This window comes from Lytechinus variegatus, chromosome 7, assembly GCF_018143015.1.
Source record: "Lytechinus variegatus isolate NC3 chromosome 7, Lvar_3.0, whole genome shotgun sequence".
Classification (NCBI taxonomy): domain Eukaryota; kingdom Metazoa; phylum Echinodermata; class Echinoidea; order Temnopleuroida; family Toxopneustidae; genus Lytechinus; species Lytechinus variegatus.
In genome coordinates this window covers 40,620,009-40,647,999 of record NC_054746.1, presented here as the reverse complement: position 1 = coordinate 40,647,999, position 27,991 = coordinate 40,620,009, and the positions used below count along the sequence as shown (strand labels likewise).

At 36.4% G+C, this 27,991-nt stretch overlaps 1 protein-coding gene across 3 annotated transcripts in view; it reads right to left on the bottom strand.

Moving 5' to 3' along the window:
• Positions 1-27,991, bottom strand: part of LOC121419306 — a 39,565-nt gene that overhangs the window by 7,737 nt on the left and 3,837 nt on the right. Inside the window, exons 1-2 of one of the 3 annotated variants that reach the window (XM_041613709.1) lie at positions 25,559-25,930; positions 5,078-5,713 (exon numbers count right to left, since the gene is read on the bottom strand). In XM_041613709.1, coding sequence (XP_041469643.1) covers positions 5,078-5,713; positions 25,559-25,577 — 655 coding nt within the window. In that variant the 5' untranslated portion in view covers positions 25,578-25,930. Of the gene's footprint in view, positions 1-5,077; positions 5,714-17,488; positions 18,307-25,558; positions 25,931-27,991 lie in introns of those variants that run through there. The other 2 variants (XM_041613708.1, XM_041613710.1) reach the window with 2 other exon arrangements.

Here is a 27,991-nt window from a genome sequence, read left to right as displayed (position 1 = left end):
TGACTGGATGATTGGTTAGTTATCATGCTTTGGCTGGCTGACTCATTAGCATACAATGATGTAGAGAGGTAGATTGGGCGTGGTTCCAGTACCCCAGCCTTTCCAGCTCAGAGGAAGGCCAGGGGTGCTAGCTTCTACCAAACTACCAGTCAACTGTGACCTGCTTTCAGAGGACATAAACATCCCCTCCTCTTTCTCAACCTCTATCTCTTCTCTTCATTCCCCCATCCTTCATATTTATCTTTGAATTTCCCGCTTCAGATTTCATTGATGTACTGCTGTTTCACATTGAGCAAACGATAGGGAATGGAATCTAAGCCAATATTACTGTCATGCTAAAGTCATGGTGGTGGGTGGGGGGTTACTACTGTTGATTACTAATGCTCCTTCAAAATCATTTAGGAATTTTTTCTTTCCACCTCTAAAGAACTTATGTTTCACTATAGATTCAATAACAGGTTCATTTCATTTTCAAGCTTCTCACGATGTTCATGAAATATTTTCATTGCTAATTCAACATGTCTTGACAACCATGGACATTTCTATCTACATGTATGTCTCAGTTGAGGTATCATTCCCCACCGATCACCCCCCCTCACACAAAAATTACCAGGTCTATAATTGGGTTAAGATGATGCAATTGATGAGTTGGTCTTAGTGAAGTTAAAGTTCTAAAGTAAGAATATCATTGATACTTCTTGTGATGTTAAGAATTAAACCTTCAGACCTTACATTTCAAAGAGCAAGTTAACCAGACTCGCTAATGTTTATGTAGGCCCACATAGTCATGAAACAACACCCATTTCACAGATTCAATTACGGAAAAAAACTCAAAGTTGATTCTATATAAATGCACAACACCTGGATATATCTACCACCATCTATATTTCCTAATTTGGTTATTTTACAATGCTGATGTAACCTATTTACTGTTGATATTGCACAACATCTGAGCATTGAGGGCCCTGGGAATCCTGACTGACCTTCAGGCTTTAGACACTCTTCTGTCAGATGGACCAGAAAGGCTATCATTCCTATCAGGCTACAAATCTATTTATATTCCACCTCTCACATCCCAACACGTGGCTAATCATATGAACACGTCCAGATACTTGACATAGCTTATGTTGCCAAATACAGGATCAAAAAATTGTTATTTTTGCGGTCACATGCTGTTCAAGTACTTCTGTGTAACGTATTGCTTTCGTCTGCAGGAGGCATGCATAGACCTATCAGATTCATATGAAATTACTTTTGTTTACATGTTGCTTTGTTTTGATGGAAGCCGGTTTGCAAAAAGTTTAGGCCTTTAGACTGTGAAGAGGATATGAGAATGGCACTACTGTCTGATCAAGCAATAAAACTTAATGCAAATATATAAGCTCTACATGTAGGCCTACACATTGTAAGCCTACCTGTATATTCTCACACCAGTATCGCTCTGATGATCAATTCAAACAAATACATGTAACCTTCATGAAAGAGATTTGTTTATAAATTTCTTTAAACAGAAGGTGAATTTCACCTCAGGCAATGAGCTCATGATCATGAAGTCAATTGAATTATTTGCTGGAGTAATCATCTCTTGAAGACCATGTTCATTAATAATTGGTAATACTTCTTGAAATACATGTAGTACTCAGGAGACTTCTGCATACAGAATGTATGACAAAACATACTTGGCTATCAAAAGCTGTGGAGCTAGTACTGCATAGATCAATAGTAAACAATACCTACCTATCCTCTACAAGGGAATCCCAACTTCACAGGGCTATTGATTACTTAGTTCGTCATAAAGCTCATTTATGTTCTATCTCCACATTTCAAAGGACTTTGCTGGCGGTGGGAGTCCCCTCTTCGCATTGCTCGTAAAGGCGTTACCCTATACCATGATTAGTAAAGAGTCCTCAAACATTCAAGTTACTGTTTTGAAAACTCAAAGCAAATCACTAACATATTTTGCAGGTAGAAAATTGATTTTTTTTCTGACTGATGCATTCCAAAGATAACTGTCATAGCTTACCTGCATATTTCAACAATTAATTCTTACTCATGACTAATATATTCTATAAACTGTTAATGAACTAAATTCCTTAAACCTGAGTATGTATTTAACAGTGACTTGTTAGTTTATTTAGGCATACATAAAAATGATGTAATATGCCCATTTCAGAAAAGTGTCGGATAGATTCTATTTATCAATAATAGAAGAAATATACATTTTCCTTTCTTGCATGCAACTGATTAACTAATTGAACACATTTCTACTGCAATGCTCACAGCCTTACATTAATTCTAGATTGTCAAATGCTGCACAAGTTTTAATCACTAAAATTCCACTTTCATACCCACCCTTGAAGTTCTGCGCAAGAACCCACAATGCTCACATTTTTTTTAATGAATGAAATCTGTCTTGGGCCGGCCTGCAGCGCGGCAGCATGCACACGTTTACATATGACGCAGTGACTATCTAGCCATAATCACATTTCTTGGCAATGTGTCAGACCCAACCAAACATTGCCACATCATTCCTTCATCAGTCACATACATTTAGAAGTATCACACAAGAAATTCATACTGAGCTGCCCTCAATATCAAGGCATATATGAAATAAACAGACAAAGAGGCACAATAAATTATAAAAATAATCCCTTTTAGATAAGGGCCAAATATAATCAACCTTTTGGAGTAGATGAGGTAGCTTGCTTAATATACAGTATTACTCTTGTGCAGTTATCTGTGTTATAGTTTCTATAACCCTTACCTTTTCAAAAAGTAAACCTCTACAACGATCTTTGAAAGAAACTTAAATAAAAATACCTAACTTTGGAAATAATCTGTATTATTTCATTATGGATCCATTGCAGAGTGGCTGATAGCTATAGTACGCATTTTCCATATAAAAAAAAATAAGACCCTTTTGCATTTTTGGATGACAAGAGAGCAAGGTAGAAAACCTGTATTGTCACTCTAATACCCTTTTCATAAACCTATCTTCCAATTAGCCGCCTAAGAGTAATGCGGATAATTCAATAAAAATTGCGTTCATAAACTCCGAAAATAAGCCGCATTATTTTTACGAGCGCCTGTCCTGAAAAAGGCGGATAATCGCCATGACAACTGGACACGCCCCCTCCGATGCGGTTGTGTTGGAAAAGGGTGACCTTGTGACCGCACCATGGCAATTATCCGCATTATTTGGAAATGCGTTCATAAACTCAAAATCTTGTCCCGATGCTGCTATTATGCGGATAATAGCAGCATCAGAGTAATGCGGATAACTCTTGTCCTCCTCCAATTTTACGACCAAATTATGCTGCTATTAGCCGCCTAATTCATAGTAATTGGGTTTATGAAAGGGGTATCAAATGACCCTAACAGTAAACAAATGCTGACAAAAGGCTTGCACAAGTCTCACTCATCAGAGCTATCACTTCTTATACTATTTAATGTACTGTTGCAGTGAACAATATCTCAAAAGTGCATTGACATTTGTACAAGAAGATATAGAAACAAATACTTTAATTATACAATAGATGTGGGGAGGGGTGTTCATGCTTTTTTGTTTCATACAAGTAGGCCCTGCATGTCTTTAAAAAGCTCTAGATGTTTGTTTGTGTGGGGGTTGCAAAGAGGGTAAGGGACTTATCTTCTATTCCCAACAAAGGAGTTTCTTTCTATAAGCTGGAGATGTAATCAGTCTCTTGCATTATTCATCTGAAGGCAGGCATAGAAGCATCCCAAGAGGACCCATGAAAATCCATTTCACTTTTCAAATTCAATTTGATAAGCCCATGTTGTAGTAGGTCCATGATTAGGTATAGGAGCGATTTGCATGATAAACAGTACTTCAAATCAGAGGCAATAAAGCTGAAATCCATCCATCCATCCATGGACCTATAGGTCTATGATCCATCCCTGGCATCAAGGTTTAAATTCATCCACTCAAAACTTTAGCCTTTGAGAAACAATCTCAATTCTTCATCTCATCTTTATATTCTAACCTGTTTTTTCCCCTTCATTTCTGCGATGAAAATAAAATGACAAACTCTCAGGTAAACTATGATGGAAAATCAATTGAAAGTCAACAGAAGATGAATACTAAGTGACACACTATTGTTATCTTTATTATTATTTGTTTGGGATCACCTGTGCCTGGGAGGAGAAAAGTGAACTGAATCACTGTGACCCACAGGTCTCTCCCGATATGGGAGGGGGGTGGGGTGCACCACTATACCAGGGTATCCCCCTACTCATGAATAGTACAGTGGGTTCTTCATGTGCAAAGGTGATGACTCTCCTCTACAAAGAGGCCTCCATTTAACATCCTATCCAAGGGACAGAGTGCTTTCAACTTTAACATAGCCTGCATTTATGGAATATGGAACAGGGGAGGGACATGTTCACAAACAACGAGGGCTCCAGTCATCTGCCCAGAGTGGACTCGAACCCATGACCTTTGGTTTGACAGGCAGACAATTTACCAACTGAGCCCAACTCACTCCCTCAAATTGTTTAAACTCATACCATAAACATATGTAAACATGCATTACTCATACATTTGTTTAAACCCCTATCATATACAAAACCATTTCCTGAAGAAGTCATTTCATGAAGGGACAGAAAGGAGAAGTGTAACTAGAAAAAAATCTACTGGTATGATAAAAGCTATATAAAAAGAAGAAAAACCCCATAATTTTGATTTATATATTTCAGAAGATGCAATGGTTCTAAAACACGTTTGAAGTACCAGTAGTTGTGAAGACCAGAAGTAGGTCATATATCTTGACCTTACAACTAATGGTAATATCCGCTTAAGTGGTTATGATTATACAGTCTATGGGTTCAATGTAAAACACACATCAATCATACCTATTCAGCAACGGGCCTGGTCAGTGGCACTAAGGTGTAAAGTTTTGACATCCTGAACAGCTCGGGCAAAAATAGAGCTTAAACATCCTTTGAATTTTTATAAAATATTTTTTCAATGTGATTATCGACATGTTTTTAGAATTTATAATGAATAAATCAAATCGCCTTACGAAATGCAGATGATTAACGGGAGATGAAATCTTACCTTGTCTTCTGATCCTCATTAGTTCCTGAGGTGATGGCGTCAAGTCCTGATCACTTGAATCAAACAATCGTAAGCTGATTGATGTCTCCAGCAAGACTGGTGAGAGGGGCGGAGTCTGGGTTGAGGTACTTTGGAAGAAACGCGGTGCTGACCCATATCCTGATGAGAGCGGGGAAGTTTCTTCCGGAGGTGAGGAAAAGCGGAATAAATACCCGAAGGAACTACTACGGGTTGGTGTCCCTATAAAGCTTCCTGTTCCTATTGGACTGAGGAGTGGAATAGGGATGGGCGGAGAGGTTCCCATTGTTACTGGAGTCTCTGGTCTGGAGGCAGATATGTCCGATGTCATGTTCTCTGAGAAAACATCCAGCTCCTCATCAATTACCTCATCAACACCACTCTCGTCTTCCGATGCAAGTTTCATTTTCATACTCGCTTGGTCCATCTGCATGTTACCCGGCTGAATGAAGCGGGCAGAAGGCGCCCCAGGGCCGTTACATACATCAACGATCAGTTTCCTGGACGACCTATCACCACTGCTACCTATACTACACACAGACACCTCCACGCTGTTGATACCACGCAGTGGGGTGCTCACATGGATTTCAAGTTCACTCATAATACAGCAACAGATCTCTGCAGAAGATAACACACAAAGAAAAAAATATATGTTAACACCGAATGAGTTCACTTATATCATTTAAAACTAAGTTATTGTTTGCAATCCTTCATATCCTGGAGGTGCCGAGATTGGTAAACAAGCAGGCTATGTTTGCATGTTCTCTTCCAAGCCTACTGTTAAAGAACTGAGGTCACTCCCTGTACTTTGGTCTCTCTCTTCCACAACACAGGGGATAGATACTACTGGTACACCAGAGAAAATGAAAATGTTTAAACCTCCAAAACAAATTCATCATAATATGTCATCGCAATCACAAGATGGGATGAGCCATTGGGATCAAATATCATAAAGCAATATCACTTCAGTGTTATTAGATCTTGACTTTGCACGTGCACATCCCAATCGAAATGACATAATCTGACACAATAGAGGGCAAGTGTTGCATAATCCTCTATTTTCCTCCCTCAGCTCAACACACATGCCCAATTTACAGCTCTTCTTGGCTCCATATTGTTCATTCCAGTAAACTCTTTATTAATGTGACCAATCTGCACCTCCTACCTATGACGTAAATGGTATACTCCATCACTATTATTTTCTTTCTGGCCCAGCCTTGGAATTCATGTCTGGACTTGTCCATGTTGGGCACGAGCCATCATTGTTCTGAGAGTGTGACTACCAGATCATGAACTTAAAGGATATGGTGTGTTTCCAACAATGAACTCACAGGGAATAATTATTTACATAATAAAGCCACAAAGGGTATCTATAATTTCTATTTTTACACTGAACTTACATGTATGGAAATTCTACTCTCATGTACACATGTATCTCAGGATGTTCTTTACTCTTTGGGGGGGGGGGAGGAAAAGGTATCACTAAAAACCTGCCTTTGCTTAATTTACAAACCTAATGCAGGGATAAGCATATCCCTCTAAATACAACCATAACAATACACTTTTAAACTGTATCTTCTCCTTGCTCCTTTAAAGAAACCAGAAACTGTCAACAGATGAGTTCTAAATATATGGTTGTGTTCCTCCAATGCCCAGTTTATGTCATGAAATCATAAATTGCCTAGTGATTGAAAAGCAACCAGATTGTCCATCCATCCCTGGCACCTACTTCCCAAGTTTACTTGCTTCCCTCCTTGAACCCAACCCGGTTGGAGCCATGCCAAAAATCTTTTGCAGTTCAGAAACAAAGTTTAGAAGTTTGGAAAGGGAGTGCACAGAAGATTGATCAGGTGGATCTCCACTTTATCAGCCTTACCAGAAGCCTGGATTCTTGATGTTACATTTATTTTGCATCTCTTGCATATATTACAGTATGCCACATAAATATACTCATGGATTCTACATGTACATGTAGGCCGAGATATTGGAAGTACACTGCTGAAAAGTGTCGATATATCCAATACGAAATTTGCAAGAACGCAGTATTGGAATGAAATACATGTAGCCAAAACAAAATGCCCAACAGTAAAGTCTGAAACTGACATGACAGATAATTTCTTATGATCCTCATCAGTTCCCAACTCCCAAATTAGCTAGAAAATTTATAAAATGAATTTATATCTCCTTAGTTAGGTCAAAAAGTTATATTTCCCTTTTCTAATCCTCCTCTGACAATAAAACAGTATCAATCACAAATTACTATCTAAAAGAAAATTGCCAGTTTTCTTGCATTGATCATACTGTATTACAGATCAGGTGAAAAGGTTATGTCAGTGCATCTCAGCTGATAAAACAGCTTGTTGAAGTGATAAGAATGGTGTTAATTTACACATTATGAGTGCCATCAACCTTTCCAACCCTCTGACAGCCTATTATCACTTGACAGCTGAAGATGATATATAAATGACTAGTTGTGATACCAGGAATATGACAGAATACACCATTTTTAAATGAAAGAGATGACTCCAATTCAATGTCTAATATTTTCAAACATTTTCTCACAAAAGAAATTAAAAAGTTAGTTATTATAATGAAAACGACCCTCTGACTTCAATATGACAGAGATTATTACCAATATAAAACTCGATGCCTCTTGTTGATTGCCACAATTCTTATACCAGAGGGCGTGAAAACTTTGGCATCAGTACCCAAGGGTAATTAAGATGTCATTATACCTCTCCTCATAAATAGTTACGATTGGTGGAGGTAATACGACATCCAATTGGCGATGCAAAACATGTCGTAACTGATTCATGAAGCTCCCTGATCTGTTGCTCTACTCAACATACCAATCACAATGATCATTGCCTTCTACCGATGTTTGAAAGCATTTCAATATCACAATCATCATGATGTCAAAATATTATTAGCAACTTGAAGTGTAAATAGTTTCAGATGGACTGTGGGAAAGCACTAGCAATTCCGATATGGCACCTCCAATATCTAATTGATTTGATGTATCATCTATTGCTAATGTCAATTTGAAGATATTGAAACAAATAAAAGGCCAGTTCTCATTACGCTTTTTAAAGCTAGTTTACTGGAAACCGGTTCAGGAAACCAGTTTGGAAGATCGCTTTGTGAGTGTTCTCACTTGATCACACGAAAGTGGTTTTCAAAATCACTTCTACTTGTTGCTATGGAAACGGTGTCAGTGGGGTAACACGTTTCACGCAAAATTTGAAATGGCAGCGTAGGCATAGGGCCCCCTGGAAAACAGTACATGACTACTGATGGGGCTACCCTAAAAACGAAAAAATAAATAAATTCTACACCTGTCGTGTGGAGTCGCGCACTCAAAATGTGCGAAGATTGCTTCCTGAAGAAAGGTTGTGCCCTCACGCTAAAACAAGTTTAACAAGGCAAAGCGATCTTCAAACTACATCGCGAGGTGGTTTTCTGAACCGGTTTGGAAGATCACTTTGACCATTCTCACTACCAGTAAACTTTGACCATTCTCACTACCCGTAAACTAGTTTTAGGAAGGTAGTGAGGAAAGTGTCTTAGATATTATGCAGGACATTTTATTATCAAGTTAATTCTGGAGATTCCAAGTTTTAATTGTCTATCATTATGTGCTTAAACTTAAAATGTTAATAATTATTTTTCTCTCATTATGACATAGGACCAACATATTGTTATGAAACAATAGAGATACAAAAAAGAAAAAACAGGTATATATAAGCAAATGATAATGTTTCTAGAAAAAAAAAGAAAGATATAAAATCACAAATCAGTGTAGGCATCAACAGAAAATACCAATCAACCCTATAATAGATGAAAGTTCACATTTGGTTTTGACTATCAGCATCATACACTTTTCATCCTCTGGTCTTTACAGCATCCCTCCTTGCTGGAAGACTCAAAATCAAGATGACAAGTGCAACTCACTGTCACATTGCCAAATCTCCAAAGACAGACAGGTGAAGCAAGAAAGAGGGTCAGTGTCTTGTCTGGTCAAAACTTTGAACACCTCACACACCTTCACACTCTGTAGTATGTTGTATTTTGAATGTTTTTTTAATGGTGTTTTTCAGTGACAGACAATAACACCCCAGGAGCAGTAGGGGGCATCAGTGGGGTTTCCCTGTCAACAACTTGACCTGACAGCTGGGTGAAAACTTCCCAGGGTAACACTGAAGTATGAGTTCACCTTGTCCTGTTTCAACAAATACAAATTGAAATGAATTTGATTGTGAAATCAATGGCTTTTACATTAAAGCGCATACATGTATTGTGGCTCATTGAGACATTTTTAAAAACAAAATATTTCAAATGGTAATCTGAAGGGCCTATTTGAATTTTCAATGGATTCTTTTCAGGAGCGATAAAAAAAAGTTGGGCAGAACTAAAAAAGTTGTATGACACAAACACACACACCCTCACAAAACCCCTAACAAACAAGGTTGGTGTTGCAATTGAAAAACATCATAACACAGCTGTGAAACCAGGGTCCTTTTAAAGCATCCAGGGTAAAGAAAGGAAGGAGTAACTAAAGAAGACTCAATCCCAGTTTTCTCTTTGTCTGGAACTTCTTGCGGTCAGACAAACGAGACTGGAGTCCACAAGCAACCCACAAAAACAGTTTTTACGCAGATCGACATCTAACCTCGGAGTTGCAAGCTCACAAGGAAGTAGATCCCTCCAATCTTTAGCCTGTCTGCTTTCATGATGAAAAACAAATCCTTTGAAAGAGAGGGGTGAAAAACAAGTCATGAAAAGGTTCACAGCAAAATAAGCTTATCTCCATTCTCCCAAATTGAGCTGATCAGAATTCAACGGATCAATAATTTGATGGATATTCACAAATTAAAAACATTGTACACGTACTTAAAAATATGACACTAATGACAGGAAAATGGACAAGAATCAACTTCCTGACATCCCTTAAGCAGATATTGATTTTTTTTTTTGGGGGGGGGTGGGGGGTAGAGGGTACTTGGTACTTATACCCTTTTTACACAGGATTTTCTTAGCCCCGGACTATCGCTAACCCCGTACTATTTTTTTCCTTTTCACACATGCCAAATTGTTATTGCTAACCCCGGATAAGGAATGCTTGGTTTTCACACACGAAACTCGCTTACCCCGGACTAGTGGTTTTTGTTGCAAAAAAACAAGTACTTCACTCGTACACTTTTTACACACGGTAAAATTTCCTTAACCCCGTACTATAGGTGGGGCTAAATTGCCATTTAGCCCCACCTATAGTACGGGGTTAAGCTTAGCCCACTTTCGTTTTACACTAGCGATCTTAACCCCGTACTATCGCTCTTAGCACCGCAATTGCTGGGATAACCCTGCTTTTTTGCAGGGCCAAATAATCCTGTACTAAAGGTGGGGTTAGCCCACTTTGCAAAAATGCTGTGTAAAAAGAAAGTGGGCTAAGCTTAACCCCGTACTATAGGTGGGGCTAAATGGCAATTTAGCCCCACCTATAGTACAGGGTTAAGGAAATTTTAGCCTGTGTAAAAAGGGTAAAAGTAAGTACAAAAACACAGTGTGGTACAAGCTACACATCGGCCTAACATCTTGGCAAATCATATTTCCTACAAGTTTGAAGTTAATATGAACCCTAATAAAGGGCCATGCTTTTGAAGACTCACTTGATCACTAAATGATATTTAGTCCCCCTTTTCCAGACAATGAACAGAAAAGAAATTTGGAGGGGAGATCTTGATATGTCTAAAGGGATAAATTACCTGTCCTTGTCAGGAAGTAAATGAGGTTATAAACAGGTTACAATGCCACAGGAGTTCAAAAATCAATTAGCACATTTTCCTGTTGTTCATATTAGAGTACAGAAGTTCTCTACAGGTGTAGACTGAAATGTAACAATAATTTACAGAAAAAACAATTTATAAAAATAATACAAAGACTTACAAAACAATAAATCTCTTTATCATGGTGAATAATTACTTTATTTGTTAGGACTGCACAAAGAAATAAAATGAAACAATCTATATTTCAGAGGATGGTGACAAAGGAACAAACTTTGAGGTTAATTCTCATATCAGAGTCTATCAAAGTTCTTTATATGACACTCATATGTCATCAAAATGACAGAAGGGATAATCAATACAAACCGCAATATTAATGACTTCTTTATTAAGATGTGAACAAAAATAAACACCACAGATCAACAATAGTTCAACAGAAAACTTGCCAAATAGTTAATTGTGGTTTCACCTGAAATGAAGCACTGGGTGAATCAATTGTGTCAAAGACAGACAATATGACTCTGATCTAGACAATAAAGAGCTTTTTGTTACGGGCTAGGATTAATGGGACAAAGAAAGCAAGAAATATACACCTATCAAAAGAAATTCACCTTCTGACCCCCCCTCCCTGAACAGTCAAACACATGCTTTAAATCATTCCTCCCCTAATACCTCGGTCACATTTGCTCTACGGTGGCCGTACGGCAAGTCAAAAACAGCCGTTTTATTCATTTTTATTCAAACCACCTATATTTAGCTGGTACAAATTTTTTATAAAACGACTGTTTTTCGACTCACCATATGGCCGCCGCCGCAGAACAAATATGACCGAGGTAAAACATATGAAAATGTATGTTCTACAAGCATTTTTCCCCTGCGGAGGGCACTCACATATATTGGTGGTGCAGGCACTTGCTGTTAATTTTCAGTTCTCTAGATACTCTGGAATGACAAAAGTTCAGTTCAGTTCAGAAGCCGCCCAGCCCTGCTTGCAAAACCCACGTTACGAGACATCTCAGTTCCCCAGCCCATGCATAAAGAGTCAAGCGCGAGCACTTCATGCGAGAGATGCACGCATGGCTAGTGCATGCACAGTGCTATCGTGCACCTTACCTTCAGTGCCGCAATCCTGTTCCGTAGACCGTTTTTCACACCGTGTGGTGTATATTTTATAGATCACAAGACCCTGTACTTTGCCATTGTAGTCATTTCCTTAGACCCCCATTTCAGAGTTTTGTGAGGCACACCCCCATCAAAAAATAATTTGAGTGCCCCCCTGGTATTTTCCCCTCTCCCCTTCATTTGACAAACAACCTAACCAACCACCAATGCGCAGCCTCTTTGTTGAAATCTTTTTCAGTTTAGATCTAAATATCTATTTTTAAATGTATCATTTGTATTGGAAGGTTGCTTGGTGTGTGGTTTTAGAATGTCAACAAAAGGCTTTTAATTACTAACTACACCAATATTAGCAGCCAGATAGTCCCTAGACCTTGGATCACCCACAATGTCAGGAGCCACAGAAAGTAGACAAAGTGGTCTTTGTGCCAAATCACATCATCAAAAGTATAAATGAGCCCCAGGGGTTGCAATGATGAACTTTTCTGACAAATTAGTTGTTCTGTAAATTTCACCTCACATTTCCTCAAAAAAGTGATAAATCCTTTCCTGGTTAAAGCATTGGCAACGTCTCATGACTTGTAAAATAAAAGAAATCCATCAATGTCATTCTGTAAACCTTTCCTCGAGGTTACGACCACAATAACCCTTTTAATGACGGATGGATCCTACTGCAATCCATGCTATAACTTAATTAAAGGTCAAGTCCACCCCAGGAAAATACCGACTGGAATAAATAAAAAAAATCAAACTAGCATAGTGCTGAAAATTTCATCACAATCGGATGTAAAATAAGAAAGTTATGACATTTGAAAGTTTTGATTATATTTCACAAAACAGTGATATGCACAACTAGGTGAGTCAGTTGATGATGTCCATCACTCACTATTTCTTTTATTTTTCGTTTGAATTATACAATATTTCATTTTTTATAGATTTGACAATAATGACCAACTTGACTGAACCATACAGTATCAAATAATGCTAGTTCCACATGTTCAGGGAGGAATTAATCGTTATATCACTTGACAATGAGGAGAAAATTAGAATATTTCATATAATAAAATACAAAAGAAATAGTGAGTGGATGATGTCATAATCTCCTCATTTGCATACTAGCCAGGATGTGCATATAACTATTTTGTGAAATTATGCGAAACTTTAAAATGTCATAACTTTCTTATTTTACATCCGATTTTGATGAAATTTTCAGTGTTATGCTTGTTGGATTTTTCTCTTTCTATTCAAATCAACTGTTTGTTGCGGTGGACTTGTCCTTTAAGGAAAGGAAAAAAATCACAAAAAAAGAGAAACTACTTCACCTAAAACTAAACAAATAATCTAGAGCTGTCAAATTGTCAAATCCACAACATACCTTTTATGTTTTTAACACAAAGACGAAAAAAATCGACCCCTGCATCTCGAACAATATACAATAATGTGTTGCCCATTCTGCATAAATAAGTTCCATTACTTTCCATTTCGAAAGATATATGATTGAAAGATTGATCATTGCTACATGTACATGTATCATTATTGCAACCAGTCCTACACCTGGGAACAAGGGCTGATAGGCCTACATCATGCTTTGGTAGGTCACTGATCCTGTATGGTAGATACTCCATGCTGTATCCAACACCATGCATGATTTGTACTCCCCAGTTTATCCATAGAGCTATTAACAGAGCTCCATGGTTTATCCAAACATTATCCTCAGCTGGATTAGGTAGTAAGTGCCCCCTAATTAATCCCTTGGATTAAGGTTGACCTGAGGTGAGGACAAGGTTATACCCCTCCAACAACTTCCCTGGCAGGAAAAGAAAGGTCATGGAGAGGTCTACCTGCTGTAATCTGTTTATCAACATTAACTAGATCTTCCCTCAGGCTTTACCTGCTACTCTGTCTAGACTCCTTGGTCTAGTCAGGGGGATGTTTTGTATCCAGGGAATTGTTAATGAGATGGTCTAGCCAAGGACCATGATGGAAATTTAAGTCTACCTTGCTATTCAGTAAAATGTACTAAAAAAGGTGCAACAAGTACATGTAATAATTTTAAAAAGCTTCTGATGGCCCATATGCAGCTCTCTACTTTAAATTTAACAGTCACATATTTGAATCACAGAAACTGACAAACATATGGTGTACATGCATAGGCCTATATTCTAATAAAAATGATACCACACAGAAAATGACTTAAGTAGTTTTTCCATTTGAAGCTATCTTTATATACATTTTTTCCTAATTCAGACAAAATTTGTCTACTGGGAGTGCTTAGTCCATGACACACAATATACCAGTCAAATGAGGTAATCAAACTGCTGTTGGACTGGTTATTATGGGTATTTCCCTAAGGAGAGAGCATTTACACCTACTCTAAAGGTTGCATGCTGGCCTGGTTAAAGGGACCACCATTGTCATCAAAAATTGATTGGGATAGCAGACATTCTAAAATGCAGTATTAAGGCCTACATGTAATCAAATTGGTCAATATTTGCTGCAAAAGCCACATAGAAACCAAAAATAATGAGAACCCCCCGTTTCTTTGTCCCATCTGCGCAGTTTTTAAAAATGTGCCCTGAAAGAAAAGTGGCACTGCCCTTAAAACATAGCAAACAGCAATGCACATGTAGACTTACTTTCAAACTCTTTTAGTTCACAAACCTACTCTAGCAGTGGAAATGTACTTTTACATCTCAAACTACACATGACATGTGTTTATTTTCGGGAACATGAAGAAATATGATCTAATACATGGAGGGTTATCTAGTACACTTGTGAATTATGAATGATCTTGGACTTTTCCCCAAAGTGCCTGAAAATGACAGAGATATGAGGAACCCTCCCACTCTTCAGTATATCAATACAATTCCCAATGATTCGTTAGTCGAAGTCTACTGAAGCGTAGTGTTAATATCATGGTCAAGAGGTCCCACTAATGGAACGAAACTAATGACTTGACCATATGTCTGACACAAGAGCAATGCATCAAGAACCATAAGCTTTAGCCAATTTTATATATCAAATCTAAAAGTAGCTGATTGGGAGAATCCAAATAAGAACTGATCGCACGCTGAATAACCCAGACTGGCTACCCTGGGAATTTCTAGATTCATGAGTATATCATACTGTTTACTGGAGTTAGAATCAGAGAGGCCTACATTAAAACATTTTTTTTCTACTCAGATTTCCAAATATGGTTTGTGTCAATGACATGCTGGTTTGCTAATCAGTTAGCAATTTCACACAAACAGCACAATAAATATTGATCTCATAATTGCATGTAAATGTAGGGCAGGGTCACAAAGGCCAGTGATAATACTCACCAAATGACTTGATTGATGTGTAAGAAACACAATCAACAATTCTTGTTCTCAAATCTCCTTCACTTTCATTTTAGTATGATTGAGGCTACACTGGAGCAAGGATAATGACCTTCAATCTCAAAATAGAAATTATGTTTCTATATTCACCAGGTTTTCCTTTATTTCAATGCTACCCATCCACTTTGATAAGATTATCTAATCAAGCTTTATCTTCAACACATCAAAAACTTGTTTTGATATGAGGGTATTGCCCTCATGATCTATCTAGCTTCTGTGTCGTTTGTTTTTCTTTCAGCAAGGTTTCAAAACTAAAAAAAGGGCTTCAAACTATACAGCTGGTAGAAGTGAGCTGGTTATTATGGTCAAGTATATTTTTACAACTTATTGTGCAAGTTGAGACACGTTGGTATATTTATCACTCATTCAAGAGTTATCACTTGTTGTTGATGGTCTAAGAATAGATAGAGACCTTATAGTCTACATACTAATTACCAATAAATTGAAAGTGAAAATAAGAAACAGATCTGAATTTATACACCGGAATAAAATATCCACTGTTTATTATCTTCACTCAATCAAAAGTATTCATTTCTAACATTATATGACCTAACCAAATAATACTTATTGTAAAGTTATGATAGTATTTTGTGTTTTAATTTTTTTTAAAATAAAATCTGTGTGAGTACATGCATGTAAGATGTACAAGTAATTGCCTTTAATCAACTGATTTACATCTAATTCCTGAAAATACCCTTTTGTTATTTTTTTATAATTGCATTCCCTTTTTTTTTGGGGGGGGGGTAGAAAGCAGAATATATGCTACAGAAAACCACTTGGTGACCTAAACCTACCCTCCTTTCTGACATATCAAAATGAAAATCGTCAATATCCAACAACAATTTTATCTCATGTCAACAAAATCAACTTGTTGACAATTATTCTAGCAATTATTGGCTAAAGGATGTGACCACAATATCTAATTCTAAATTCACTTTAATCATTTCCGCACACATACCCCCGTTCAATGACATGTGAATAATCTGGGCTGACTGAAAAAAAAAATGTTGTTGCTGTCTCCACTTTTACATGTACACAAAAAATACAGGCAAGAAACAAAAAAAGAAGCCAACTGACCCTTACAAATCTCAGACTTTTATGGAAAAGTCAACATGTACTTTCCATCTTTCACAATCATATTTCATCGAAAGCATATACAAATAATGAATAAACATTTTTTATTCAGGGACAAAGGAGCAAACAATATTCAATTTTTCCAGGTAAAATCTGAAAATCAATACTAGCTTGCCTGTTAGCACTAAATTTGTTCTCTTTAAATCTTTTGTCCCTGCTCGAACTTTAAGCCTAATCTCAGAAATTACAAGCATACACACTACAGAGAAATGGAGTGATTAACCTGACGTCCAGTGCCCTAACCCAGCCAGCTTGCCACCTTCCATCTACTCATAAGAGCAGTCAAGAAAACGGAGGTCACCAATAATTCTTAGAATAGTTGTAAATGCACTAAGGCGTTACGAGAAAAACACAACAAGGGCAACAACAATTACCACATCAATATATTTAGCATTACATCAGTTGAAAGAGAGGTTATGACAATAGGTACTAAGACCATATGTACCTAGACAAAGACTAAGAGGTTGGCACGTATCCCAGATTTGACCTTAAGTTTATTGATCAGGTATTGCATATACCCATCTTTGTTTATTGTAAACATACAAATCTGGGTACTTAACTACCATATCTAATGAACCTCACTGATTACACATGCAGATCATAATGAACTTGGAAAAAAACTGAAAATCAGACAAGCGAAAACACCCCTGAATGTACAAAATTGTCTGTATTCATTTTTTCGTTACAGACCCTAATTTTTTTTTTTAAAGACGGAACTTGCTTGAATACCAGATTCCACTCGGAAATATTTTCATGTACCTGGGGCTGAGCCATCCAGACTTTACAGATTAGGTCAGTCTAGCCTGGGAGTCCTGTACCTCAAGTTGCATTTTATACCTCAAACACTGCAGAACAATAAAGGCATATCTTCAGGTGTTTCCATTTTAAACAGCTCAAATGCAAGTTTTGTCTTGCCTGTCTGGATGAAAGTTTCAAACATCCTCATTACTTTATAAATTTCTTTGTTTTCAACCACTTACCAAGTGAATATTTTAGTTCCTTGCACAGGAAACAACTCTTGTCTCTGTCCTTAGTTTTACGAAAAATGTTTAGCTCCTTGAAAGTCGACACCAGGATATTTATCTCCCAGAACATGCCAACAGACTCTCTCACAAGGCGGCATCAAAGTCAAACAGATACCGGTACTTGATGTGAATGAGTTTTCGATACAAATTTTTATATCTAGCTTCAGTTTACAAATGTAGCTCTAGCATGAGAAAAATTGTTCACACTGCTTATACTTTGGTTCATACAGTTCAGAGCCTTCAGTTTGTAAATCCTGGCACAATGAATGAATGGAACCAGCTGAGTACAGGTCAATAGTAATATCCACAGACTGTAGGGAGGCAGCTTGTTAAATGCTGCAGAGCTGATAATGACAGGTTACTACTATACTACTATGATTCACTCAACCAGATTTTTTTTTCTCTATCTTTTCTATCTGCCTGATTACTACAATGGTGTGTGCAGTCAAAACACAGTCATCAAGGGCACTGCCTAGGTAAACAGACTGATCCATTCTGAAGCAGGGAAGCTGAGGTGGTTGTGTTTTTGTATTCCCCTCATCCAGTCTCCATATCATACATGCTGTCTCGCTCGGCTGCACATGGTCACGTTCTGTGAGTCACCCCTCTGCAGGAATGTTTACAACACAGTCGGCAAGGCTGGGCAGGCAGCCAATGAGAGTGAAGCTCATTTGCATGATTGAGGCCCTTCCCACTTACTACTTCATGAATAATTCATGTGACAACAGTGAGGAGCACAGTCCCACCAATCATGATAAACTCATGTGATATGTCATCGGCCAATAATAGTCCAGATCTGATTGTCTACGTCATAAGGCGGGAGACAAGCTAAGCTAGGCAAGTCAATTCTACAAACACTTATTATCATGTTAATTATGTAAATCCTACTGCCCATGAGGATTAGAAAGAATAGCAACTCTTTATCTCCTACTGTATGTATTTCTTTGGTTAGTTACCAGCATCTCTGCTAAACATTGATCTGCAGATGTTTTGTCTTACTGAAATAATCCTCTGAGATTAATGATAACATTAGGCAAACAATAATCGTAGAAAAGACAATGAAACGAAAGTTGAAATTAATGTCAGCAGAATCACTTTCGCTTTCTAAACTGCCCTGTCAATTCATCTTTCATCAGTAGGTATGACTCACAAAGAAATAAGTTTTGTAATTACACACCTGCAAAGGGGGCAATCTTTCTCTCATCAGGGTTTACCCCTATAATTTACAATGCAACCACAAACCTGATGAAAAACAAGCCTTTTTTTATTCTATCATTTTTTCCCCTGGAAATATCAGAGGGTAGATGATAGGAAGAAAAAAAGGAAAGAAAAAATATAGTATACCATTGTTCTTTAACTCTATTTTTTTTACCTACTTCATTTTATAGTTGCAGGCATATATCATGGTTCATCAAAACACATGAAAGAGGTTTGAATAATAGACTAAAAGAGGTCAATGTAGCTCATGCACTAAAATTGTCTAACCAGTCTTCTCTCAAGAGGAAAATTACAGTCTGTCCCTAAAGACTTTCATTTGATTCACTTATTATGCGTAAGAACCCTACAGTACAATCAATTGTCATACATATAATTCACCCATTTTTTTCATCACAGACTTCCAACTACATGTATACAGATTAATTAAGATCATGAACACTGTATAACATTCCTAGCACCTTTTCTATGATTTGCAATTAACCTCATTGATGTGAGATAGTCTTTACATTTTGACCTAATTCCTGCAAAGTGCATAAAGTTCAAATCAAAATCGTGATGAATAACAAAAAAGAGGTTAACCCTTTTTTTAATTCAAAGAATAAACATGCCACAGATGTTTCACTTGTCTATATATATACTGATCTCTATTGTACCCATAGATTTGATACACACCCATGAACAAAAAGTGCACAAACTTCTTTAAATTTCACAAATATCTTTTTTAAAAAGAGAATATGCTCACGTTCAGTTCAAAGAAAAAGAAAAGCCACATGAATTAAACACATGCTGCTGTTGGTAAGCTCATGACTCATGGATTATAAAATTTATTTAAAAATAATAGTTTCACTGCAATGTAGATGACACCAAGCAGGGGGGGGGGACCATGAGATGCCATAAACTTTCAGGGAGCATTTCATAGAATCAGGGAAATGTTCCTGTTAGGTTAGGCTGTAATTTAATGGATACATCCAATATATACATTATAAATAACAAAGGGGGTAATTTTCAGTTATACCTGTAATAATCATTTTGGGTAAAAGTGATAATGATGAGGTCTAAATGCCAATATATACACACCAATCAATCATGCTTTTAAGACAGCCTAAGTTAAAGCAATGCATGATAGCAATTGGGATGACAATGGGGGGGGGGGGGGGGTCTGCTAGTATACCTGTCCTGGCTTGCAGCCAAAAAGCTTCACCTGTGTACTGTACTGTGCTGTTTACAAAAATAACTGGAGAGAACAAAGGGATTCGGTGTGTTTATCATTCACCTGACAGCAGACAAAAGCTGCCAATCTTTCATGGTTTACACTCATGCTATCTAGAACATTGTATCCCCACTTCAATAGTGCAGAGAAAGGATCAAAGGAGTCCAGAATTTCTTTTTTGTGTATGTGTGTTGGGGGGGGTGGGGTGCTGGTAATTCCAATGGGGAGGGAGGGGTAGAAATCATTTTCCCCTCATTTTTTTTTCAATTTTAAAAGACAGTTCACTTCAATACATTTTCCCCTTTCATTTAATGTTTATCACTGGGGTAACATTCAAGCCTACCTCCCTTCCCCCTCTCCCATAACTTTTACCAATGTGGTATGATTCACTCTAGGGAAGGTGGTCACCAACTTCATGTTTAATACCCCTATTGGGATTTTAAGCAGGGTTGAAATGTGTTTGTAACAGGGTTAGGTGCAAACACATGTCATCAGGTGAGAAGTATTAATTCAATAGGTAGGAATTACTTTTCCAGCTGTTTGCATCAATCATAGTGCCATTTACCAGTTAAGTACAGTACGCCAAACAACCAAGTGCTGATCGTTTTAAGAGTAATTATGGACATAAGTGGTGAAAGCCATATCCCTTCTTCAAGTTTTAAAAATACAGTACTGTATATTGTTGATTCCAACTTTTCCACCAAATAAATACACCATCAAATGAATTTGATATCAATCACACTGGTAGTCAAACGGTGCTTAATCAAAACAAATTGATGTGTGAAAATGTCTGATATAAACTTGATTCTTTTAGAGTGAACTTGGAGGTCATCAAATTATTATTTTTTTAAAGCTTGACTGTTCTACAGAATCATATTTCAAGTTCCTTTAAAACATTAACAAAACAAGAGCTGATATGGTCTAAAAGGCATGAATAACACCTGGATGCAACATAACCCTGATCAGATCAATGTTATTACATCAACTTAGAAAATCTGCCATCACTTTCATTTTGAGAAGAAATATAGAGTGAGAGAAAAAGGATCAAGAAAGGAGAGAGAAATGGGGATGAAAATGAGGAAAAGATAATGAGATGGAAGAGGATGAGTTAGATTTAAGAGGGTAGGTTGCACATCTAAGTCTGCTGGTAATTTCCATACCAATATGCAATTACAGCTCTGATTAATTGTGTCAATCCCATTAGAATACCCATGATAAAAAACATGTTAAATCCCTTTTTAATTAAAATAAGAACTTTTTATATATCCAGCACAGATCTTTTTTTGTAACACCTGTGAGCATTAATATAGAACAGACAGAATGAATGCAGAAATACATTAAATAATCAAGCAATACAAAGTGCATGGATTTAAACAACTAAAATCCATATTTTTTTTGACTGACAAATTCAATAAACTAAATTGGCATCCTATTCAGCAACCTCTCTTAGTTATTATTTGTGCATTAATTATTTTATATCTATAGATATTATCTACACTTTTTTCTTCAGAAATTACCATTTCCATCCTTCACTATATTTTCACATAAAAAAAATATAAGGAGCAAAATCATTTTCACTTTTCCTTTTGATTTCCTTCAGAGACGTCTTGATTATAAGCAACATTAACTAATTTGTGGGCATTTTCTAACACGTTCTTTAACACCTGTTTATTGCCCATAACTTTTATATCCACATAGCAACTGAACTTGTTAAAAATAATGAGCTGATGAAGGTAATCTAATCCTCCATACTGTGCGACCTAAATACATCTCATTAAACCTCAAGTGCACTTTCATTATCACAGCAGTAGACTGAACTCTTTCCTTCATGCATTTCATGCAATGGACCATTATTCAAAAAGTACAAATAGGTTCAACTTTTAATCTTATAATGACAAGGGATTTTTTTAAAGGTATTGTCTAACTTTGTGAGCAGCCGATTTAAAAAATTCTCAAACCAAGATGAAACATGTGTACAAGTGCATGTATTAGAACTAATAAACCTTGAAAACAACCATTATTGAGAATGTAAAGCTAAAACTTCAAGGCAAACCCCAATTCTGTAAATAGGTGTCTTATAGATGCCTAAATACTACATATAAGTGTATGGGATGAAATTAAGATGGTGTTTCCGGTCACTTTATATTTCAATTTTTGAAGCACTAAATAATTATTTTTGAACACAATTTTTTCTGGGCTTCATTTTTGTAACATCACAAACACAGGAGACAAGTGTAACCTTCTAGCTCAGATTTTTTTTAAAAGTCAAACCAATGTTAACCAATCACTTTAATCCAAATTGACTTAAGTCTATTGATCAGTTTGCATACATGACTTGCTTTCAATGCATTAAAAGAAAGTCATGATTGCAATCTGCATTCTTCCGATTGTTCACAGGTGGATGTAACACCTCCTTACATAGATAGATCACTTTGAATCATGAAAAATATATACACAACCCAAATGAGATAACTGGGACATGAACTGGTATGCAGAAATAGATTGAGCTAAAAACACAGGTGTGTAACAAAAGCTGCTCTATTTACTCCAGGGCCATTACAAATACATACACACAACCCAGGCGAGATAACTGGGACATGTATGCACGAATAGATCTATTGAACTAAAAACACTGTGCAACAAAAGCTGCTCCAGGGCTATTACAATTAAAAAGCACAGATTCTTGATAGAGAAGCGTTATATTTTGATATGTAGTCAAAATTTTGCACATCCCTCTCTGATATTTTGGTACATTCATAAAAGCATGTTTTAAATAGAGAAACAAGAAAATAAGAAGACTTGATTCATAGCATTTTAATGTTGTTCCTAGATCAACAGGCAAAGGAATACCAGGCCATGCCTCCAGAAATGAAATAATTTCAACATGAAGAGTCAATGGGACGTCACATTCATATAAAAAATATTGGAATATAGGCCTAGTCTCCCTGAAGGTTGTAACTATCACTTGAAAAAAAAAATACACTGAGTTAAGTCTTTATTTAAAAAAACCCACATTTCCATAAACAAAATCTTTGCTTATTATTGAATAGGACCCCCAACCCTTAAAGGTTACAATAAACCTAATTGTGACCTAGATAATTCTAGAATCTTGAACCCCAAGGTACAGATATTTGACCCCCGTGTGTCCATGAATGGCACTTCTTGCTTTATTATTGCTTGTTTCTAAGTGTACTAATTAGATTACTAGTAACCTTGGATCCCGACAAAATATTGTCTGCACCAGAAAGAAAGCAGTGCCCTCCAATGTTTTTTTTCTTCAAATGAGGAAATGATGATTAGCAAGCATCTATTACCTCATAATCTAATTGATTCAGCTAATAATCATGGATTGTACCCTCTTGAGAGTAATATGTTGGATACAAGAAGGAAACTAAGGATGTTAATGGTAGGTGGTTATCTGTTTTGTCATCACCACAAATCATTCTCAGGATTAATCTATATTTTTTTACAAGGACAGTATTAAATATCTATTAATTAGCTCCTATCACTGCCTAATTATTGATTTGATTAGAAAAGAAATTCAATTGGATGTGAACAAGGTCAAACAATTGTTTGCACAGTTACATACAATTTTGTGGATACAAAAGAGGACAAGAACTCTTGGCTTTAGTCCAGACAGAACTCAAACTTTTCTTTAAATCATAAAACTGCCATAATGGCCATCAATTGTAATGGACCTAGAAACAATGCACTCTCATGGAAACGAATATGTGTGCACAGAAATTGAGATATATTTAATGAAATCCAAGTTGTTACTTATTACATGGTCTGCCTAAATCATTAAGTAAAATAAAACTTCAAAATTGTGTCCGTGAGAGACAGAGAGGGGGGGGGGGGGGGGAGGTGGGTGGAGCATGTTCCAATCAAGATAATAGTGGTAGTAAAATACGAGCTGTGATTGGCTAGATTGGTACCACGTGACCTTCCTTCAAAAAGTTATATTTTAATATGTTCAATGTTCAATATAACTTTCAATTTTTTAGGGTAAAACCCATGTTAAATGAATGGGGAGAATATCGATTAATGGCAATGCGCATTTAGCCAGTAAGTCTGCATTTACTAAAGCGCATGTAATGCGTTAAATCTTCATTTTTATAGTGACGTCACCTTTATCAGACTTGTGTAACTTTACATTATGGACGGTACATTTTGGATGGTATGTGTGCAATGGTACGAATGCTTGACATTCAGCCTCGCATTTGCTCGCTACAGCAAGCTAGGTAGGCGTACAATTTACCATAAAAAATAGTGAACGTTCTATCCATTACGTCAAACTTCCCTTTGAAACAATATCGCAGTTCGGATTGCAAACTGCGGTGTTGTACCCCATTTTCCATTTGGATCTCCTAAAACTCATTTCCAAGCCCTTATCAACCGCGCTTGGCCAAGTAATCCAGGGCCGGGGTAATCCCCGCTGTCTTAATTTCACCCTCACAGGCCAGTATATGAGCGTTGAGCAAAGAACGAAAAAGATAAACAACAGCTGCGCTATTACGTAAGACTTCTCTGCCTGTAGTAGGACCTTCGGAATGAAATTATTGTATTCCATATTTAATCACGTTTTCAAAGGCATATTGTATTCAGTAACCCAATGTTAGTCCATTTTCAATTTCGAACGAAGAAAATCGACCTCGGAATAAGGAAAGTAAGCGAATAAAAATGACGGTATGCTTACAGGGACCGCACTCAGAGCTGCGCATGCATCCCATCGTGTGTGGCCCCCTGCTGTGACTGTATATGCCGGGCTGTTGTTTTATCTTCGGACCAACGTCAAGAAACAGGTGTTTTGATACTTAAATTGCTTTCTTGAGGCAGTTACGGCTGGAGAAGAGAATTGATGAGAAGGGGAACTGGGGTATAGTGTTCTCAAATGGAAGTTTTTCGTCATGATACAATATTACAGGACTATGTGAACTCCAAATATAAAATTATCCTTTGTACAGGTCTATTTCACCTCGACCTTGAAATAAACCTGCACTCGGAATAATTTGATACTTGTCGTGTTATATACATATAACCCAGTATATTCTACAATAGATTGTACACTATTCATGTATATTTTTCAATTAAAGCATACATTATTTTTAGTTCCTGAGAGTATGTAAATCATAATCTCAAAATCCCTAAAAATTAGAATCTGAAAAAAAATTCAGCGAAAAACCCTCCGTAGACCAGCAGCACCATGATTGATGCTGCTGAGCTGGGCCATCCTCCCGTTATTTTTCATTTACCAATTTCACATCATTGCACATATCTTTTTTTATGCATTGTTATTTGTTTTTAACAGAAATAAATTCAATCAGTCAATCAATTAAGCATCATTTTCCAGTCAATATGCAAATTTTTATGTTACTAGTATTTGCTCTTGCATCAGTATGTGTGTTTTACAGTACATGTATATACAGCTGTATAAAATATTTCATTATTACCATATCACTTTAACTGCGATGTGTTTTACTGTATGTATGTTTCTGTGTGAACTGCTATTAACACCCTCACACATACAGAAATAAAAGAGCAACCAGAAAATTATTAAAACAAAAAGTAAGAAAAAAGTTTGAAAATCCAAAACATACCCAACAAGCTGTACTCCATTATTTCACTCCAGATGTTCTACACATGAATAAAACTAACACTAAAATTCAATCAGTCTGCAGTGCTCAGTGCAAGTCACTTTAAAATTCACAAATTTCATCATGACATATCATGGAATCAAAACAGTCATGAATGAAAGCCAGCTGGGGAAGCAACCTAATCCTAGCTTCCATATTGATAATTCTGAGTTCATTTTGTGACAGAAGTAAACCGGAACTAAGAAGCAGTCACCTTCAGACACAAATGTGAGAGACTATGATCACAATTGGCAACGATTAGAACACTATCAAAGAATCTCCATCTCACGGCAAACATTTGATAACAGAACTGATTCTGATGAAAAGAACATCCATCTAGCCTGAGTCACATTTGTGCATCAACTGGCAAGCAACTCATTCATCCAACGATCATGCACGTTTAACATGATCTGTGTGCATTTCCGATCCATCTAGCTTGACTTGGAGTGCGTGCGCGAGATGCATGCTCATATAACGATGACTAGATGATGCGTCAACGAACCACTGAGCAGGACTAGGAGTACCATTCAGCCAGCATAGAATGGATGAGAGCCTCTAGGAAAGTTGAGCTGAGGGGGCGAATGTTTGCTTTGATAATGCCCAGGATATTGTTAAAGGGATATGATTTGATTTAGAAAAAAAAAAATTAAAAGGGGCAACTAAAAAAAAAAATTTAAGGGAATATCATACAAAAAAGATCTAACCAATTGATAGAAATACAAACCAAAAAAGCTAAATTTTATGAACCACGTACATGTAAGAGAATATTTTAGAAATGGATAAAAGATATAAATATTTGACAGGATAGTCATAATGACTATAAGTGTAAAGTATGGTAAATCAAAAGATTTACCTGTATATCAGTAAATCTATTCTTTTTGGCAAAGAGAATAGCAAAGATAGTAAAATGGTCTCCTCAATTTTTGTTTCAGTTTTTAGACGGACTGATGATGTAAATGTCTATTTTCGAACAAAATGTAATACACTACACACTGCAGTCACAGAAAAATGATTTAAGAATGAATCATATTAAATGACCCCCCCCCCCCGCACAGGAGTCCTCCCAACCGCTGGTTGTCCCCTTTAGTGGGCAAGTATTCACTGATTCTAACTTAACATGTAAAGATAGGCCTATTATTCTTAATAAAGGACAAGTCCACCCCAACAAAAAGTTGATTTTAATGAAAAGAGAAAAATCCAACAAGCACAACACTGAAAATTTAATCAAAATTCAATGTAAAACAAGAAAGTTATGACATTCTTAAGGTTTACTTCATTTCATAAAACAGTTAAATGTACATCCTGGTCAGTATGCAAATGAGGAGACCGATGACACCCTCCACTCACCATCGGTATTTTTTTTGCATTTTATTATATGAAATATGACATATTTTAATTTTATCCTCAATGTCATGTGAAACAAAGATTTATCACTCCTTTAAAATGTGGTATTACCATTATTTTAACATTTTATGTTTCAGTCAAGTTGTTCTTATTGTAGAATGTGTAAAAATGTGGATATTGTACAATTCAAACAATAAGAAACAAAAGAAATAGTGAATAATGGGCATCATCGACTCTCATTTGCATGTCATTGAGTTGGGCATAACTGTATTTTAAAAATAAGCGAAACTTTGAAATGTCATAACTTTCTTAATTTACAGCCAATTTTTTAATGCAATTTTCAGGATTATACTTTTCTCCATTGATTCAATTCAACATTTTTCTGGGTTTGACTTGACCTTTAAGCATGAAATGGTAGCTGAGGAACAAATGTATGGTTCAAGAAGACCAAAAAAAAAATCAAACTAATAATATATATTCACTGAAGGTTTTAATTGTTCATAACTTTACTAATTTTACATCTTCCTTAGATGATGAATCACACTTTCAAAGCAGAAATCATATTGACATCCCATATGTATATATTTGAATCTCTTTTTAAAATTAATTTCTTCAAAAAAGCAATGATTATTCAGAAGAATTTATGAGAGACTTGTTCTTCACTTTCAGTAGATCATTAATTTGGATAGTTTTTGGGTATGTTGTTTTACATCTTCATTAGATATCAAGTGATCAAAGTAGGATATGGCATTTTATCTGGGGACAACTGTTTATGTGGAAAATCTACTTTATATAGTCACACATGTATATAAATACCCTTAAACTCCAAACCCTAACAAAGGAATTTCATAAAATCATCACACAGCTTTTTTACATTATTGAAGTAGCTTGTTATTGACCCAATTGATGTAAAATATATATTTTTTAAACATATGTTACAAAAATCGATGGGTGACAGTATGTGAGGTTTCTGTTGTTTGCTAAGACTTTCATAAATGCAATTTTACACAATTTTTCTCAGCATGATTCCAAAGATCCATACATTTCTATGCA